Genomic DNA, 20,055 nt, shown 5'->3' with positions numbered 1-20,055 from the left:
TCAAAAGTGGACGTTTTTGTAGAATGACCCACATATAGTATATATGTATATACATATATACAGTATATAGAAATGTGTACAATCAATACTTCTACTACTACTATAATAATAATGAAGGGAAACGTTAATTCCCTTTATTTTGTCAAAATACCAGTTTTTTTTCTTCTGTATTTATCTCGTGGCGGTGAGTGATATCACATGCACGGTCCATTTATTCTTGGATGCGTGTCCTAAAACATGGCGGCCACTACCCAGCATGCAATGCGTCGTGACGTAGATTCCCATTCTATATACAGAGCAGTGTAACGTTTCGCAACTTGGAGACGGACGCAAATGCGGAAGAAAACTCAATTTATTGAGAGAAACACTCTGAGCCTCTTGGAGGCGAATCGTGCCAACCCTTAACGCACGGGAACGGCGAGGCATGTTAAACACGAGACAGCTTTACTTTAACAGACAAGCAGTACTTTAACAGACATGCAGTATAACTCAAAGCCTTACATAGGCCAGTCGTGTTGAGAAAGATCTACGTTCATAGACAGGCAGTATATAATACATGTAACATGGCCAGTAACACTCTTTACGTGACGACTAGATCACCGACAGTACATAACGTATGCAACCTAGGCAGTAACACTCTTTACATGACGACCGGATCACCGACAGTACATAACACATGTAACATGGGCAGTAACACTCTTTACGTGACGACTAGATCACCGACAGTACATAACGTATGCAAACTGGGCAGTAACACTCTTTACGTGACGACTAGATCACCGACAGTACATAACACATGTAACATGGGCAGTAACACTCTTTACGTGACGACTAGATCACCGACAGTACATAACGTATGCAACCTGGGCAGTAACACTCTTTACGTGACGACTAGATCACCGACAGTACATAACGTATGCAACCTGGGCAGTAACACTCTTTACGTGACGACTAGATCACCGACAGTACATAACACATGCACACAGAACCTCGCAGAGAATAAACGGCTCTGCAAACCTAACAACCCCAGAACCTCAAGGATCAAAGCGAGAGACTACTTAACTTTGGTAGCGTAGATAAAGAAAGCCGGAACGACAGGTGAGCACGACTCAACGACCAGAAATGGAAGAACAACAGTACCGGACTAGACAGACGAAATCTACCCACGGAGAAACGGTGAGACTAAGCACGGGTAACGAACAGGATGACTCACGCCAGGAGATTAGACATCGGAGAATATAACTGGATACTAATCAGCCGAGAACTCAAAACAGCTGAGTGACTCTAGAAACCAAACTAACACAGAGGGCGGGGCTAACACTTCACAAAGACTATTGAAACGCAAGAAACAGAAGAGACGGAACATGACCATGTAACAGTACCCCCCCCTAAAGCGTGCCACACTGGGGCACGCAAAAATCCCCTCAAAGGGGACCGATAGAATCAGACAAAAACCCAGAAGAAGCCAGGGAAGACGAACTAGACACCGGGATAACAACCGGCGTGGACAACTCGGACCTAGAGGGGACAAAAGAGGACCGACAATGGGCAAAGGAAACAGACGATGAGTCCGGCCCACGGTCTGATAACTCGCAAAATGAACCAGAAGGATCCCTAACAGAACACGAAGACCCCAGCGCAGGACCACTTGAAGACAGTACCGAGGCCCAGCCGACGCAGACACGGGCCCGACCGACTGAGAATTTGTTCCAAGAGAACGGGAGGGTCGCAGATCCCTGGGGCACTGGACAGGATCCAGGGCAACGGACACCGGACTGGCAGGCACAGACTCAGCTAAACCGGAACCCAATGGAGACTCCGAAGAGGGGCCATGGGGAACAAAACTAACACCAGATGAACACACAAAAACAGATAACAATATACACAAAACAACAGACATATGCACCGGCACCCAATACGTAAGCACACAAGGCATAGACAAACACATAGGAACAGAAACGTAATGTTTACACACTTCCCGAACAACAGGAACCAGTACAGGCAAAGACATCATAACAGGCACAGGGACTAAAACATAACCTGGAACAGGGGCAAGGAGTAAGGGCATAGTCCTACAGTCAAAGCTGTTTAAAAGATCAAAAATAGAAAGGACACTTCCAGAAGGCTCTTCTGTGGTCGAATTTGTAACAGAAGTACCGCATAGGGGCTCTTGGTAAGCTGGATGAACAGGAACCGACTCCATCTGAGTGTCAGGCAGAATGGCCTCCGGGACAGACTGGGAGTCAGGCAGAATGGCCTCCGGGACAGACTGGGAGTCAGGCAGCGGACACTCCGGGACAGACTGGGAGTCAGGCAGCGGACACTCCGGGACAGACTGGGAGTCAGGCAGCGGACACTCCGGGACAGACTGGGAGTCAGGCAGCGGACACTCCGGGACAGACTGGGAGTCAGGCAGCGGACACTCCGGGACAGACTGGGAGTCAGTAAATTCTTTTGAAATACATTTGGAATTTTCAAAAGAATACTGGTAATGGCAACCAAGCTTAAACAAAATATCAGTTTCAATCTTGAGTCAGATATCAACACACAGATTCAAGACTTTTCAACAAGAACATTGACATTTTACCTATCAAAAGCAATGGTAATCTTTCTCATGTTACTTCTCATGTAGATTAACATTTTAAAGTGTAACAGCATAAAATGGATGTTCATTGATGTACAGTGAATTAAGATAAAAACTGTGATGTTTAATGTGTTGTTTCAGAACACTAAGAAGCGTACTTCTACAGCTGTATACGGCCTAGGAAAGAACATATCACCTTCAAAGCGGCTTAGGGATTATTTGGTGGATGGAGTTTCAACATTTACAAGTGAAGGTCCCAAGTCTGAAGCCACAGAGAAAACTCCTCAGATGAAGCCAGACACCTCCTTTAAAACTGAGGTAAATTCAGATGTAGGTGAACAATTGTGATAAATGGTTCTAAAGCCTCAAGCCTGAACTGTAGTAGCAGGTTAGAAATATGCCCTCCATTTTGTGCAGGTAGTGAATGATCGATGAAAATAACTTTTTTATTGTCTTGATTTAGCCTGCAAAGAGGAGGAAGAGGGGGACTGAGATGCTGGAGAGTCTGGGAAAGCCCTCAGAGTTTGTGGAGGAGTGCTATATGAACAACGCTGCTATTCTTCCACACCTCTGTTCACTCCCAACCACTGCTCACTCATCCAACACAGCCATGAGCTCCATCTGTGGCCAGCTGAGCAGAGACGATCCCTTGATGATCCACGGCCACAGTGTGCAGGGGTACCAAGACATCTACCACCGTGTCGTGGATCCCATGCTCAGGACTCCCTCCGGACAGCCTCGGCCCTACAGCTTGGATCTGGGCCGCAGGATTAAGCAGCGCCTGTGGGAGGTGCTGTACTGTCCCAGTCAACAAGAGGAAGTGCAGCCTGATTGACAGCTCCGTGTTTCTGAGACCTTCTCCACACCTACTCTAAAAAGCTTCGCGCCACATGTTAAAGTGGACATCAGTGGAGAGCCCATGCCGCGACAGCCTAAGAAGAAAAGGCCAAGACACTAACATCATTATTATTATTATTATATTACACTTACTATAATATTTACTATTACTTCTACATTTCTATAATCATTAACTTCATATTTTACAATTAGATATTCTGTATTTGTCACGGTACGCCGGCCCCCTACCGGTCGCCTCCGTCCACAGTGGCAGTTGTTGTTGTTGTGGTGTTTGTCCCTGAGGTGGGCGGAGCCCGCGATCCGTCTCACCTGAAGGTGATCTAATGTATGTTTTGTGTTCTGTGTTTCAGCTCCTGGACTGCAGGGGGTGTGTCCCTGCCTTGTCCCTGCCTTCCTGCCCCTTCATGTTTTGTGTGCTGCCGCTGTGTGCCAGTCGCATCCGTCCACAGCGGCAGTTGTCGTTGTTGTGGTGTTTGTCCCTCAGGTGGGCGGAGCCCGCGATCCGTCTCACCTGAGGGTGATCTAATGTATGTTTTGTGTTCTGTGTTTCAGGTGCTGGACTGCAGGGGGTGTGTCCCTGCCTTCCTGCCCCTTCATGTTTTGTGTGCTGCCGCTGTGTGCCACACACCTAGTGTAGGTGGACACCAAGGTATTTGTAGGACCAAGTGTGAGAGTGTGCTTATGTGTGCGCGTGTGTGTGTGTGTGTGTGTCTCAGTCATACAACTTCCTAAAGCATTGATGTTATGTGTCCTGCCAAAGGACTTCTCTTTAAACAGAATTATGAAGAGAAGAAATATTGTCTCAACAGAAACATGTCAGAACTGTTCCAAAGAGCAACAGTGATTTACTTATTTATAATTTTTTTCTATCTTATGTAAATGTTTGAAAAAAAATTAAAATGGTTTATATAATTGGGATGGGTTCAAGGGTTTATATCAAAATGTTTGTCCTAAAAAAAATTATAAAATGCATATATGAAAGTATAAAATGTTTTTGTTTATTCCAAAATGAATCCCACTGATCATAATGGCGCATTTCCACTAGGGCCTGCTTGGCGCGGTACGGTTCGATACGGGTCGATTCGCAACGGAACGGTACGGTCGCGTTGTGTTTCCATTACAATGGTGGACCAACACAATGTGGGTGGAGTCGCTGTTGGCGCACGGGTTGTAGTGTCGTGACATCATTTGTATACGACCACAACACCGGTCGATGCCCCATAACACATAGCATTATTGTATCTTATTTATCTTTATCTTCATTATTGTATGTGGTTGCTCTAATTATTGATAATATTTTGGTATTACTCAAACAGGCTGAACACACCCTGCATAAAAAGCATCAGTCATACAATCAAATGAAATCAAACTTTATTATGAAATAGATATTTAAAGTACAACATATGTAAATAATATAGTTATAGTTTAAAAAAGTGCAAAAAGCAAATATATACGTATAGCTTTATATGAAATAAATATTTATAGTACTACAAGCAACATTTTGTGTGCTTTTACTGGCGTCTGTCTCGCATGGTGTTCACAAGTTCGCCAAGCACCCCGAGGAAAGCCCGGTTGAAGGAAACATTTTCCGCCAACTCCGCTCGCCTCGTCAGTGGAAGGGGAATCTTGAACGTAAAAAATAACAAATATTAAACACAAGTATTCCCGTGAAAGCAACAACAATATAGCGTAACTGCACAAAATGTGTAGCACGTCATCGCTGCTGATGCTTTGTTTATGGCTACAGCTAACTAGCAACTAGCAAGGCTAAGAGCTAGCTATTGTACAGTAGTGACTGTGGTGGTAACATTAACTACAAACACAGCTCTAAATTCCTGCGTTTACAATAGATGCGTTCATATTACGTTCATATTACATCTTTTACGAGCCTAGTAGTAAAACTGAAATCACAATACACTCACCATTCTCCGTGGCTTCCAGCACCAACATCGCCGTGTCCAGCACGTTTTCTCTTCCGTTACTGGCTGGCCGGTGACCGTATATGACATCCATTTGCTGGAACCATTTCCAGTCTTTGCGGTTTGCTCCGCTGCGTCCGTTATGGTCCTTCACCGCCCGGTAATCGCGTTAAGCTTTTTTAGCTTGGACCGACCGGCACTGCTGAACGGACCGCTGGTAGCCATGAGTGGCCATTAGCGCGGAAACCTCGCTAAAAACCTTTACATTTCTAGTGGCCCCGTCCAGTTCGCCCTGGATTTTTTGATCGCTGATTATTAACAGAAAGGTTTGTACCTCGGCGTTTGACCAGGGAACAGACTTCGCTCCTTGGGTTTTAAAAATGGCTGAGGAGTCCATAGCGAAGGAGTCGCTCTCCTGACGCAACCTATGACGACACTCCCTGGCCAATCAGTGTCATGCTGTCCCTCCACGTCACAGAACTGTACCGCTTCGGAACGGTTAGAACCTCAAGCGAGTCGGTACGAAAAAAGTACCCAAAGGGGCCGGCTCACAGGGAAGTGGTACTAATGGAAACACTCACAAACCGTCGCGAATCGAACCGTACCGCGCCAAGCAGGCCCTAGTGGAAATGCGCCATAACTTGTCACTGAAGAGTGTAGGAAGGTTACAAAAACTGGACCTCGACCAAGTATGCAATGTAATTGGTTTCTTTTCACAGAATAAAAGTTACTAAACGACTCTTGTATCGCTTAGCGGCTACCGAGACGTGTGAGGTGTTGGGCCTGACATCCTCACACTGTCCACTAGGGGCGCTACTGCCGATATGGACGGTCGTGCCAGCGGGACAGAACGTATGAAATCACATGCAGACATAGCAGCCAGAGAACGCGGGGTAAACAGCAACCAAAGCGTCTTGTTTTGATTCTAAAGTTAGCTAGCGCTATCTTTAACGATCGTGAATCGACCAAGTTTAAAACCAACAGCTTTATTTCTATATCAAAACCAACTGCTTTATTTCTATAAATATATCCTTGGGTATATAGAAAGGCGCTATATAAGTTGAAGATTCATTCATTCATTCATTCATTCAATACCAACTGCTTTATTTCTAGATTCGTTTTACTGATTATGTAAAAAACAAATCTGTAATTCTGTAAATATCTGTAATTACCTTTCTTTTTTTAATATCTGTGTTTAAATTGTATTTAGTTTGACTGTTAGTTAAGACTGTTAGTTAAGATCGTGTTTTGGAGGGTATAAGCAGCCTGCAGCATAACGGGACACAGACACGGTGTCGTTCCCTGCCTGTCACTCACCTAACCTCAGTTAGATACTTGACCATTTAGGTTTTCAGAGTGAAAGCTAGATTAAAAGGTTTAGTGAGATGGCGAGCTGCTGTAGCTGGCTGAAAAGGTGGCGTAAGCCTGCAAGGTAAGTCAGTGTATTTTGATTATAAACTGTCCATAAATCGCTGATATCTGAATTGTACTTTTAATCTGCACGACCACGGACGCTAATGAGATGAGCAGTAAAGCTCTGGGTAAAGGCTGAAACTCTCCAGTCTCGCTCTCGGAGTCGGTACAAGTTCAGCTCGCTCCAAGGTTAAAGCTACTGCGGGTCGCTAAGCGCACCGTAGTCTCACAGTAACGCATGTCTCTCCCTCAGAGAACCCAGTCAATGTGGCCCCCACGGTGGGCTTCTCCAAGGTGGACCTGAAACGAGGCAAGTTCCAGGTGACCATCTTCGACCTCGGCGGTGGGAAGCGCATCCGCGGCATCTGGGAGAACTACTACTCAGAGTCGCACGGCGTGGTGTTCGTGGTGGACTCCAGCGACATCCAGAGGATCCATGAGACCAGAGCCACCATGGCCGAGGTCCTCCGACACCCTCGAATCGCCGGCAAGCCCGTGCTAGTGTGAGTGGCACATCTCTCGTTACATCTCACACGCGTCTCACGCACGTCTTGTTTCCCGGACCTCCTCGCAGCCTTCAGAGCACCCCTGCACTTCAACACCATAGTTCCTACAACGTCACTGTGAGAAGCACACACCTTAGATCATCCACATGACATCTCCTGTCATAGATGATTCTCCAGCGTGATATTGTGGTAACAGACATCACGAGACACAACATCGCAGACGGCAGACACCATGAGGATGTATTGGTTGTCCGGTGTTGTTTGTGTTTTGTCCGTGTTAGGCACATACACGCACACGCACACACTTCAGTGCTCTGAAGTGCAGACCTTGAGTCATGTGTTTGTGAGAGCTTTCACTTGGCGTACACACAGAGCTCACTCTATACCCCCCCCCCCCCCCCCCCCCCCCCCAGACTGGCCAATAAGCAGGACCAGGAAGGAGCATTGCCTGAAGCCGACATCATTGAGAGCCTATCACTGGAAAAGCTGGTCAATGAGCAAAAATGTCGCTGTCAGCTTGTGAGTATTTATTCAGTGAGCATCTTCACAGCGGGGAGAAACTTGGTAGCCTACAAGGTTTTCCTGGGGGGGGTACAATCCAGCTGTACCTTTGAGAAAACAAGCCAACGAGACGAGGCTGAACTTGTGCTGACCTCACCAGGAGCCGTGCTCGGCGGTGTTGGGCTACGGCCGGACGGTGGACAAGTCCATCAGGAGAGGCCTGAAATGGCTCCTGAGCAACATCGCCGAGGACTACGAGGCGATCGCCGAGCGCGTGCAGAGGGACACGGCCAAGCAGCGGGCCTGGGAGGAGCAAGACAGGAAGGAGCGAGCAGAACGAGTGAGGAAAATACAGGAGGAGAGGTCAGGAAACCGTGTGTGTGAGAGAGACAGTACTGTTTTGGTTCTGGTGAAATATATATTTTGAAGGGTTTACTCTTCCTGTAGGGACAGAAAAGAGCGTGAGGAGGCGGAGCAGGAAGAGAGGCGAGTGGAGGAGAAGAAGGAGGAGGAGGAGGGTGCCAACATGCCCAGCCCCATCCAGCCAATAAACAGTGTTGTTCATGAGGCAGGTTTCCCTCCCAGCCAATGAGGTGTTTAATGTGCCTCAATGTTCCTCTTAATCAGACCGCTGTTCAAACTTCAGTTAATTTAGTAAATTATTTCAGAAGGACAATAAGGAGGATAAGGAGACGGGAAAGGGAGAGGACGCCCTGCATTTGCACTTTAGTCCTGAAGGATTAGTGGCCAGGTTGTTGGAGGGCAGTGTTAGTGTTTAGCATTCGGTGACACTAAATTAGCAGTAGGCAGCAAGCTTTATCACCGATTTTGGAGTACTCTTTACGTTGGGGTTGTGGTTTGAGCTGTATACGCAATCAAGGGAAGGACTCTTAGGGTATAGCTGCAACTGGGATTAACTAATATTTAATATTTAACTAATATTAACTAATATTTGACCCAGTTCACTCTCACCATAAAACAACTTACACCAGGAAACAGTAGAACATTGGCCAATAGTGAGAGTGCACCAGTTTTGGAAAGATATTTACTATGAATTTCAAAGTTTTCCATGTCAAGAAAATTCACCAAGTTCACTGCACAGCTAGTGAAAGGTAAGAAATAACCTGTAGTTCTCCCCAACAGAGGGAGCTTTGTGTTTAGTATGTGTGCACACATACCAACTTAAACTGCTTCCAAGGTGGAGGCCATGTTTCCAACATTGAAAGAGAAAGACACACTCACTATACCACATATCATGTCTATAGTGTAGCCTACATAAGAAGAATTTTCTCTGAACTTGGTAGTAGTTTTCAGTAATCAGACAGATTTTTTTCAGAACAAAATGGTCTCTCGGAAACTCGCAAAATGAACCAGAAGGATCCCTAACAGAACACGAAGACCCCAGCGCAGGACCACTCGAAGACAGTACCGAGGCCCAGCCGACGCAGACACGGGCCCGACCGACTGAGAATTTGTTCCAAGAGAACGGGAGGGTCGCAGATCCCTGGGGCACTGGACAGGATCCAGGGCAACGGACACCGGACTGGCAGGCACAGACTCAGCTAAACCGGAACCCAATGGAGACTCCGAAGAGGGGCCATGGGGAACAAAACTAACACCAGATGAACACACAAAAACAGATAACAATATACACAAAACAACAGACATATGCACCGGCACCCAATACGTAAGCACACAAGGCATAGACAAACACATAGGAACAGAAACGTAATGTTTACACACTTCCCGAACAACAGGAACCAGTACAGGCAAAGACATCATAACAGGCACAGGGACTAAAACATAACCTGGAACAGGAGCAAGGAGTAAGGGCATAGTCCTACAGTCAAAGCTGTTTAAAAGATCAAAAATAGAAAGGACACTTCCAGAAGGCTCTTCTGTGGTCGAATTTGTAACAGAAGTACCGCATAGGGGCTCTTGGTAAGCTGGATGAACAGGAACCGACTCCATCTGAGTGTCAGGCAGAATGGCCTCCGGGACAGACTGGGAGTCAGGCAGAATGGCCTCCGGGACAGACTGGGAGTCAGGCAGCGGACACTCCGGGACAGACTGGGAGTCAGGCAGCGGACACTCCGGGACAGACTGGGAGTCAGGCAGCGGACACTCCGGGACAGACTGGGAGTCAGGCAGCGGACACTCCGGGACAGACTGGGAGTCAGTAAATTCTTTTGAAATACATTTGGAATTTTCAAAAGAATACTGGTAATGGCAACCAAGCTTAAACAAAATATCAGTTTCAATCTTGAGTCAGATATCAACACACAGATTCAAGACTTTTCAACAAGAACATTGACATTTTACCTATCAAAAGCAATGGTAATCTTTCTCATGTTACTTCTCATGTAGATTAACATTTTAAAGTGTAACAGCATAAAATGGATGTTCATTGATGTACAGTGAATTAAGATAAAAACTGTGATGTTTAATGTGTTGTTTCAGAACACTAAGAAGCGTACTTCTACAGCTGTATACGGCCTAGGAAAGAACATATCACCTTCAAAGCGGCTTAGGGATTATTTGGTGGATGGAGTTTCAACATTTACAAGTGAAGGTCCCAAGTCTGAAGCCACAGAGAAAACTCCTCAGATGAAGCCAGACACCTCCTTTAAAACTGAGGTAAATTCAGATGTAGGTGAACAATTGTGATAAATGGTTCTAAAGCCTCAAGCCTGAACTGTAGTAGCAGGTTAGAAATATGCCCTCCATTTTGTGCAGGTAGTGAATGATCGATGAAAATAACTTTTTTATTGTCTTGATTTAGCCTGCAAAGAGGAGGAAGAGGGAGACTGAGATGCTGGAGAGTCTGGGAAAGCCCTCAGAGTTTGTGGAGGAGTGCTATATGAACAACGCTGCTATTCTTCCACACCTCTGTTCACTCCCAACCACTGCTCACTCATCCAACACAGCCATGAGCTCCATCTGTGGCCAGCTGAGCAGAGACGATCCCTTGATGATCCACGGCCACAGTGTGCAGGGGTACCAAGACATCTACCACCGTGTCGTGGATCCCATGCTCAGGACTCCCTCCGGACAGCCTCGGCCCTACAGCTTGGATCTGGGCCGCAGGATTAAGCAGCGCCTGTGGGAGGTGCTGTACTGTCCCAGTCAACAAGAGGAAGTGCAGCCTGATTGACAGCTCCGTGTTTCTGAGACCTTCTCCACACCTACTCTAAAAAGCTTCGCGCCACATGTTGAAGTGGACATCAGTGGAGAGCCCATGCCGCGACAGCCTAAGAAGAAAAGGCCAAGACACTAACATCATTATTATTATTATTATATTACACTTACTATAATATTTACTATTACTTCTACATTTCTATAATCATTAACTTCATATTTTACAATTAGATATTCTGTATTTGTCACGGTACGCCGGCCCCCTACCGGTCGCCTCCGTCCACAGTGGCAGTTGTTGTTGTTGTGGTGTTTGTCCCTGAGGTGGGCGGAGCCCGCGATCCGTCTCACCTGAAGGTGATCTAATGTATGTTTTGTGTTCTGTGTTTCAGCTCCTGGACTGCAGGGGGTGTGTCCCTGCCTTGTCCCTGCCTTCCTGCCCCTTCATGTTTTGTGTGCTGCCGCTGTGTGCCACACACCTAGTGTAGGTGGACACCACGGTATTTGTAGGACCAAGTGTGAGAGTGTGCTTATGTGTGCGCGTGTGTGTGTGTGTGTGTCTCAGTCATACAACTTCCTAAAGCATTGATGTTATGTGTCCTGCCAAAGGACTTCTCTTTAAACAGAATTATGAAGAGAAGAAATATTGTCTCAACAGAAACATGTCAGAACTGTTCCAAAGAGCAACAGTGATTTACTTATTTATAATTTTTTTCTATCTTATGTAAATGTTTGAAAAAAAATTTAAATGGTTTATATAATTGGGATGGGTTCAAGGGTTTATATCAAAATGTTTGTCCTAAAAAAAATTATAAAATGCATATATGAAAGTATAAAATGTTTTTGTTTATTCCAAAATGAATCCCACTGATCATAACTTGTCACTGAAGAGTGTAGGAAGGTTACAAAAACTGGACCTCGACCAAGTATGCAATGTAATCGGTTTCTTTTCACAGAATAAAAGTTACTAAACGACTCTTGTATCGCTTAGCGGCTACCGAGACGTGTGAGGTGTTGGGCCTGACATCCACACACTGTCTACTAGGGGCGCTACTGCCGATATGGACGGTCGTGCCAGCGGGACAGAACGTATGAAATCACATGCAGCCATAGCAGCCAGAGAACGCGGGGTAAACAGCAACCAAAGCGTCTTGTTTTGATTCTAAAGTTAGCTAGCGCTATCTTTAACGATTGTGAATCGACCAAGTTTAAAACCAACAGCTTTATTTCTATATCAAAACCAACTGCTTTATTTCTATAAATATATCCTTGGGTATATAGAAAGGCGCTATATAAGTTGAAGATTCATTCATTCATTCATTCATTCAATACCAACTGCTTTATTTCTAGATTCGTTTTACTGTTTATGTAAAAAACAAATCTGTAATTCTGTAAATATCTGTAATTACCTTTCTTTTTTTAATATCTGTGTTTAAATTGTATTTAGTTTGACTGTTAGTTAAGACTGTTAGTTAAGATCGTGTTTTGGAGGGTATAAGCAGCCTGCAGCATAACGGGACACAGACACGGTGTCGTTCCCTGCCTGTCACTCACCTAACCTCAGTTAGATACTTGACCATTTAGGTTTTCAGAGTGAAAGCTAGATTAAAAGGTTTAGTGAGATGGCGAGCTGCTGTAGCTGGCTGAAAAGGTGGCGTAAGCCTGCAAGGTAAGTCAGTGTATTTTGATTATAAACTGTCCATAAATTGCTGATATCTGAATTGTACTTTTAATCTGCACGACCACGGACGCTAATGAGATGAGCAGTAAAGCTCTGGGTAAAGGCTGAAACTCTCCAGTCTCGCTCTCGGAGTCGGTACAAGTTCAGCTCGCTCCAAGGTTAAAGCTACTGCGGGTCGCTAAGCGCACCGTAGTCTCACAGTAACGCATGTCTCTCCCTCAGAGAACCCAGTCAATGTGGCCCCCACGGTGGGCTTCTCCAAGGTGGACCTGAAACGAGGCAAGTTCCAGGTGACCATCTTCGACCTCGGCGGTGGGAAGCGCATCCGCGGCATCTGGGAGAACTACTACTCAGAGTCGCACGGCGTGGTGTTCGTGGTGGACTCCAGCGACATCCAGAGGATCCATGAGACCAGAGCCACCATGGCCGAGGTCCTCCGACACCCTCGAATCGCCGGCAAGCCCGTGCTAGTGTGAGTGGCACATCTCTCGTTACATCTCACACGCGTCTCACGCACGTCTTGTTTCCCGGACCTCCTCGCAGCCTTCAGAGCACCCCTGCACTTCAACACCATAGTTCCTACAACGTCACTGTGAGAAGCACACACCTTAGATCATCCACATGACATCTCCTGTCATAGATGATTCTCCAGCGTGATATTGTGGTAACAGACATCACGAGACACAACATCGCAGACGGCAGACACCATGAGGATGTATTGGTTGTCCGGTGTTGTTTGTGTTTTGTCCGTGTTAGGCACATACACGCACACACACACACTTCAGTGCTCTGAAGTGCAGACCTTGAGTCATGTGTTTGTGAGAGCTTTCACTTGGCGTACACACAGAGCTCACTCTATACACCCCCCCCCCCCCCCCCCCAGACTGGCCAATAAGCAGGACCAGGAAGGAGCATTGCCTGAAGCCGACATCATTGAGAGCCTATCACTGGAAAAGCTGGTCAATGAGCAAAAATGTCGCTGTCAGCTTGTGAGTATTTATTCAGTGAGCATCTTCACAGCGGGGAGAAACTTGGTAGCCTACAAGGTTTTCCTGGGGGGGGGGGGGGGGGGGGGTACAATCCAGCTGTACCTTTGAGAAAACAAGCCAACGAGACGAGGCTGAACTTGTGCTGACCTCACCAGGAGCCGTGCTCGGCGGTGTTGGGCTACGGCCGGACGGTGGACAAGTCCATCAGGAGAGGCCTGAAATGGCTCCTGAGCAACATCGCCGAGGACTACGAGGCGATCGCCGAGCGCGTGCAGAGGGACACGGCCAAGCAGCGGGCCTGGGAGGAGCAAGACAGGAAGGAGCGAGCGGAACGAGTGAGGAAAATACGGGAGGAGAGGTCAGGAAACCGTGTGTGTGAGAGAGACAGTACTGTTTTGGTTCTGGTGAAATATATATTTTGAAGGGTTTACTCTTCCTGTAGGGACAGAAAAGAGCGTGAGGAGGCGGAGCAGGAAGAGAGGCGAGTGGAGGAGAAGAAGGAGGAGGAGGAGGGTGCCAACATGCCCAGCCCCATCCAGCCAATAAACAGTGTTGTTCATGAGGCAGGTTTCCCTCCCAGCCAATGAGGTGTTTAATGTGCCTCAATGTTCCTCTTAATCAGACCGCTGTTCAAACTTCAGTTAATTTAGTAAATTATTTCAGAAGGACAATAAGGAGGATAAGGAGACGGGAAAGGGAGAGGACGCCCTGCATTTGCACTTTAGTCCTGAAGGATTAGTGGCCAGGTTGTTGGAGGGCAGTGTTAGTGTTTAGCATTCGGTGACACTAAATTAGCAGTAGGCAGCAAGCTTTATCACCGATTTTGGAGTACTCTTTACGTTGGGGTTGTGGTTTGAGCTGTATACGCAATCAAGGGAAGGACTCTTAGGGTATAGCTGCAACTGGGATTAACTAATATTTAATATTTAACTAATATTAACTAATATTTGACCCAGTTCACTCTCACCATAAAACAACTTACACCAGGAAACAGTAGAACATTGGCCAATAGTGAGAGTGCACCAGTTTTGGAAAGATATTTACTATGAATTTCAAAGTTTTCCATGTCAAGAAAGTTCACCAAGTTCACTGCACAGCTAGTGAAAGGTAAGAAATAACCTGTAGTTCTCCCCAACAGAGGGAGCTTTGTGTTTAGTATGTGTGCACACATACCAACTTAAACTGCTTCCAAGGTGGAGGCCATGTTTCCAACATTGAAAGAGAAAGACACACTCACTATACCACATATCATGTCTATAGTGTAGCCTACATAAGAAGAATTTTCTCTGAACTTGGTAGTAGTTTTCAGTAATCAGACAGATTTTTTTCAGAACAAAATGGTCTCTCGGAAACTCGCAAAATGAACCAGAAGGATCCCTAACAGAACACGAAGACCCCAGCGCAGGACCACTCGAAGACAGTACCGAGGCCCAGCCGACGCAGACACAGGCCCGACCGACTGAGAATTTGTTCCAAGAGAACGGGAGGGTCGCAGATCCCTGGGGCACTGGACAGGATCCAGGGCAACGGACACCGGACTGGCAGGCACAGACTCAGCTAAACCGGAACCCAATGGAGACTCCGAAGAGGGGCCATGGGGAACAAAACTAACACCAGATGAACACACAAAAACAGATAACAATATACACAAAACAACAGACATATGCACCGGCACCCAATACGTAAGCACACAAGGCATAGACAAACACATAGGAACAGAAACGTAATGTTTACACACTTCCCGAACAACAGGAACCAGTACAGGCAAAGACATCATAACAGGCACAGGGACTAAAACATAACCTGGAACAGGAGCAAGGAGTAAGGGCATAGTCCTACAGTCAAAGCTGTTTAAAAGATCAAAAATAGAAAGGACACTTCCAGAAGGCTCTTCTGTGGTCGAATTTGTAACAGAAGTACCGCATAGGGGCTCTTGGTAAGCTGGATGAACAGGAACCGACTCCATCTGAGTGTCAGGCAGAATGGCCTCCGGGACAGACTGGGAGTCAGGCAGAATGGCTTCCGGGACAGACTGGGAGTCAGGCAGCGGACACTCCGGGACAGACTGGGAGTCAGGCAGCGGACACTCCGGGACAGACTGGGAGTCAGGCAGCGGACACTCCGGGACAGACTGTCAGTAAATTCTTTTGAAATACATTTGGAATTTTCAAAAGAATACTGGTAATGGCAACCAAGCTTAAACAAAATATCAGTTTCAATCTTGAGTCAGATATCAACACACAGATTCAAGACTTTTCAACAAGAACATTGACATTTTACCTATCAAAAGCAATGGTAATCTTTCTCATGTTACTTCTCATGTAGATTAACATTTTAAAGTGTAACAGCATAAAATGGATGTTCATTGATGTACAGTGAATTAAGATAAAAACTGTGATGTTTAATGTGTTGTTTCAGAACACTAAGAAGCGTACTTCTACAGCTGTATACGGCCTAGGAAAGAACATATCACCTTCAAAGCGGCTTAGGGATTATTTGGTGGATGGAGTTTCAACATTTACAAGTGAAGGTCCCAAGTCTGAAGCCACAGAGAAAACTCCTCAGATGAAGCCAGACACCTCCTTTAAAACTGAGGTAAATTCAGATGTAGGTGAACAATTGTGATAAATGGTTCTAAAGCCTCAAGCCTGAACTGTAGTAGCAGGTTAGAAATATGCCCTCCATTTTGTGCAGGTAGTGAATGATCGATGAAAATAACTTTTTTATTGTCTTGATTTAGCCTGCAAAGAGGAGGAAGAGGGAGACTGAGATGCTGGAGAGTCTGGGAAAGCCCTCAGAGTTTGTGGAGGAGTGCTATATGAACAACGCTGCTATTCTTCCACACCTCTGTTCACTCCCAACCACTGCTCACTCATCCAACACAGCCATGAGCTCCATCTGTGGCCAGCTGAGCAGAGACGATCCCTTGATGATCCACGGCCACAGTGTGCAGGGGTACCAAGACATCTACCACCGTGTCGTGGATCCCATGCTCAGGACTCCCTCCGGACAGCCTCGGCCCTACAGCTTGGATCTGGGCCGCAGGATTAAGCAGCGCCTGTGGGAGGTGCTGTACTGTCCCAGTCAACAAGAGGAAGTGCAGCCTGATTGACAGCTCCGTGTTTCTGAGACCTTCTCCACACCTACTCTAAAAAGCTTCGCGCCACATGTTGAAGTGGACATCAGTGGAGAGCCCATGCCGCGACAGCCTAAGAAGAAAAGGCCAAGACACTAACATCATTATTATTATTATATTACACTTACTATAATATTTACTATTACTTCTACATTTCTATAATGATTAACTTCATATTTTACAATTAGATATTCTGTATTTGTCACGGTACGCCGGCCCCCTACCGGTCGCCTCCGTCCACAGTGGCAGTTGTTGTTGTTGTGGTGTTTGTCCCTGAGGTGGGCGGAGCCCGCGATCCGTCTCACCTGAAGTTGATCTAATGTATGTTTTGTGTTCTGTGTTTCAGCTCCTGGACTGCAGGGGGTGTGTCCCTGCCTTGTCCCTGCCTTCCTGCCCCTTCATGTTTTGTGTGCTGCCGCTGTGTGCCAGTCGCATCCGTCCACAGTGGCAGTTGTCGTTGTTGTTGTTGTGGTGTTTGTCCCTCAGGTGGGCGGAGCCCGCGATCCGTCTCACCTGAGGGTGATCTAATGTATGTTTTGTGTTCTGTGTTTCAGGTGCTGGACTGCAGGGGGTGTGTCCCTGCCTTCCTGCCCCTTCATGTTTTGTGTGCTGCCGCTGTGTGCCACACACCTAGTGTAGGTGGACACCAAGGTATTTGTAGGACCAAGTGTGAGAGTGTGCTTATGTGTGCGCGTGTGTGTGTGTGTGTGTCTCAGTCATACAACTTCCTAAAGCATTGATGTTATGTGTCCTGCCAAAGGACTTCTCTTTAAACAGAATTATGAAGAGAAGAAATATTGTCTCAACAGAAACATGTCAGAACTGTTCCAAAGAGCAACAGTGATTTACTTATTTATAATTTTTTTCTATCTTATGTAAATGTTTGAAAAAAAATTTAAATGGTTTATATAATTGGGATGGGTTCAAGGGTTTATATCAAAATGTTTGTCCTAAAAAAAATTATAAAATGCATATATGAAAGTATAAAATGTTTTTGTTTATTCCAAAATGAATCCCACTGATCATAACTTGTCACTGAAGAGTGTAGGAAGGTTACAAAAACTGGACCTCAACCAAGTATGCAATGTAATCGGTTTCTTTTCACAGAATAAAAGTTACTAAACGACTCTTGTATCGCTTAGCGGCTACCGAGACGTGTGAGGTGTTGGGCCTGACATCCACACACTGTCCACTAGGGGCGCTACTGCCGATATGGACGGTCGTGCCAGCGGGACAGAACGTATGAAATCACATGCAGCCATAGCAGCCAGAGAACGCGGGGTAAACAGCAACCAAAGCGTCTTGTTTTGATTCTAAAGTTAGCTAGCGCTATCTTTAACGATCGTGAATCGACCAAGTTTAAAACCAACAGCTTTATTTCTATATCAAAACCAACTGCTTTATTTCTATAAATATATCCTTGGGTATATAGAAAGGCGCTATATAAGTTGAAGATTCATTCATTCATTCATTCATTCAATACCAACTGCTTTATTTCTAGATTCGTTTTACTGTTTATGTAAAAAACAAATCTGTAATTCTGTAAATATCTGTAATTACCTTTCTTTTTTTAATATCTGTGTTTAAATTGTATTTAGTTTGACTGTTAGTTAAGACTGTTAGTTAAGATCGTGTTTTGGAGGGTATAAGCAGCCTGCAGCATAACGGGACACAGACACGGTGTCGTTCCCTGCCTGTCACTCACCTAACCTCAGTTAGATACTTGACCATTTAGGTTTTCAGAGTGAAAGCTAGATTAAAAGGTTTAGTGAGATGGCGAGCTGCTGTAGCTGGCTGAAAAGGTGGCGTAAGCCTGCAAGGTAAGTCAGTGTATTTTGATTATAAACTGTCCATAAATTGCTGATATCTGAATTGTACTTTTAATCTGCACGACCACGGACGCTAATGAGATGAGCAGTAAAGCTCTGGGTAAAGGCTGAAACTCTCCAGTCTCGCTCTCGGAGTCGGTACAAGTTCAGCTCGCTCCAAGGTTAAAGCTACTGCGGGTCGCTAAGCGCACCGTAGTCTCACAGTAACGCATGTCTCTCCCTCAGAGAACCCAGTCAATGTGGCCCCCACGGTGGGCTTCTCCAAGGTGGACCTGAAACGAGGCAAGTTCCAGGTGACCATCTTCGACCTCGGCGGTGGGAAGCGCATCCGCGGCATCTGGGAGAACTACTACTCAGAGTCGCACGGCGTGGTGTTCGTGGTGGACTCCAGCGACATCCAGAGGATCCATGAGACCAGAGCCACCATGGCCGAGGTCCTCCGACACCCTCGAATCGCCGGCAAGCCCGTGCTAGTGTGAGTGGCACATCTCTCGTTACATCTCACACGCGTCTCACGCACGTCTCGTTTCCCGGACCTCCTCGCAGCCTTCAGAGCACCCCTGCACTTCAACACCATAGTTCCTACAACGTCACTGTGAGAAGCACACACCTTAGATCATCCACATGACATCTCCTGTCATAGATGGTTCTCCAGCGTGATATTGTGGTAACAGACATCACGAGACACAACATCGCAGACGGCAGACACCATGAGGATGTATTGGTTGTCCGGTGTTGTTTGTGTTTTGTCCGTGTTAGGCACATACACGCACACACACACACTTCAGTGCTCTGAAGTGCAGACCTTGAGTCATGTGTTTGTGAGAGCTTTCACTTGGCGTACACACAGAGCTCACTCTATACCCCCCCCCCCCCCCCCCCCCCCCCAGACTGGCCAATAAGCAGGACCAGGAAGGAGCATTGCCTGAAGCTGACATCATTGAGAGCCTATCACTGGAAAAGCTGGTCAATGAGCAAAAATGTCGCTGTCAGCTTGTGAGTATTTATTCAGTGAGCATCTTCACAGCGGGGAGAAACTTGGTAGCCTACAAGGTTTTCCTGGGGGGGGTACAATCCAGCTGTACCTTTGAGAAAACAAGCCAACGAGACGAGGCTGAACTTGTGCTGACCTCACCAGGAGCCGTGCTCGGCGGTGTTGGGCTACGGCCGGACGGTGGACAAGTCCATCAGGAGAGGCCTGAAATGGCTCCTGAGCAACATCGCCGAGGACTACGAGGCGATCTCTGAGCGTGTGCAGAGGGACACGGCCAAGCAGCGGGCCTGGGAGGAGCAAGACAGGAAGGAGCGAGCAGAACGAGTGCGGCAAATACGGGAGGAGAGGTCAGGAAACCGTGTGTGTGAGAGAGACAGTACTGTTTTGGTTCTGGTGAAATATATATTTTGAAGGGTTTACTCTTCCTGTAGGGACAGAAAAGAGCGTGAGGAGGCGGAGCAGGAAGAGAGGCGAGTGGAGGAGAAGAAGGAGGAGGAGGAGGGTGCCAAC

The 20,055-nt window shown here is 46.5% G+C and overlaps 2 protein-coding genes across 2 annotated transcripts; both read left to right on the top strand.

Moving 5' to 3' along the window:
* The first annotated feature begins 8,255 nt into the window (after positions 1 to 8,255).
* On the top strand, positions 8,256 to 11,905 carry LOC143481253 (uncharacterized). Its single transcript, XM_076979212.1, has 3 exons — positions 8,256 to 10,118; positions 10,242 to 10,418; positions 10,564 to 11,905. The coding sequence occupies exons 1-3, from the start codon at positions 10,008 to 10,010 to the stop codon at positions 10,933 to 10,935; spliced, it is 660 nt and encodes a 219-aa protein (XP_076835327.1). The 5' UTR covers positions 8,256 to 10,007; the 3' UTR covers positions 10,936 to 11,905.
* Positions 11,906 to 11,977: 72 nt separating this feature from the next.
* LOC143481103 (ADP-ribosylation factor-like protein 13B) lies at positions 11,978 to 14,046 on the top strand. Its single transcript, XM_076979049.1, has 5 exons — positions 11,978 to 12,005; positions 12,820 to 13,069; positions 13,481 to 13,586; positions 13,742 to 13,921; positions 14,029 to 14,046. Exons 1-5 carry the CDS (start codon positions 11,978 to 11,980, stop codon positions 14,044 to 14,046), a joined length of 582 nt encoding a protein of 193 aa, XP_076835164.1.
* The last annotated feature ends 6,009 nt before the right edge of the window (positions 14,047 to 20,055 follow it).

This window comes from Brachyhypopomus gauderio, chromosome 17, assembly GCF_052324685.1.
Source record: "Brachyhypopomus gauderio isolate BG-103 chromosome 17, BGAUD_0.2, whole genome shotgun sequence".
NCBI lineage: Eukaryota > Metazoa > Chordata > Actinopteri > Gymnotiformes > Hypopomidae > Brachyhypopomus > Brachyhypopomus gauderio.
The sequence above is the reverse complement of the archived record's forward strand: the minus strand, read 5'-3'. Positions and strand labels throughout refer to the sequence as shown.

What these genes read in the sequence shown, in the direction of transcription:
- LOC143481253 (XM_076979212.1), top strand. Translation starts at nt 10,008, where the DNA reads ATGGCAACCAAGCTTAAACAAAATATCAGTTTCAATCTTGAGTCAGAT. An exon ending in TTTACCTATCAAAAGCAATG is followed by an intron (nt 10,119 to 10,241) that starts GTAATCTTTCTC and finishes GTGTTGTTTCAG; the next exon opens with AACACTAAGAAGCGTACTTC. An exon ending in ACACCTCCTTTAAAACTGAG is followed by an intron (nt 10,419 to 10,563) that starts GTAAATTCAGAT and finishes GTCTTGATTTAG; the next exon opens with CCTGCAAAGAGGAGGAAGAG.
- LOC143481103 (XM_076979049.1), top strand. Translation starts at nt 11,978, where the DNA reads ATGGACGGTCGTGCCAGCGGGACAGAAC. An exon ending in GCCGGCAAGCCCGTGCTAGT is followed by an intron (nt 13,070 to 13,480) that starts GTGAGTGGCACA and finishes CCCCCCCCCCAG; the next exon opens with ACTGGCCAATAAGCAGGACC. An exon ending in AAAAATGTCGCTGTCAGCTT is followed by an intron (nt 13,587 to 13,741) that starts GTGAGTATTTAT and finishes TGACCTCACCAG; the next exon opens with GAGCCGTGCTCGGCGGTGTT.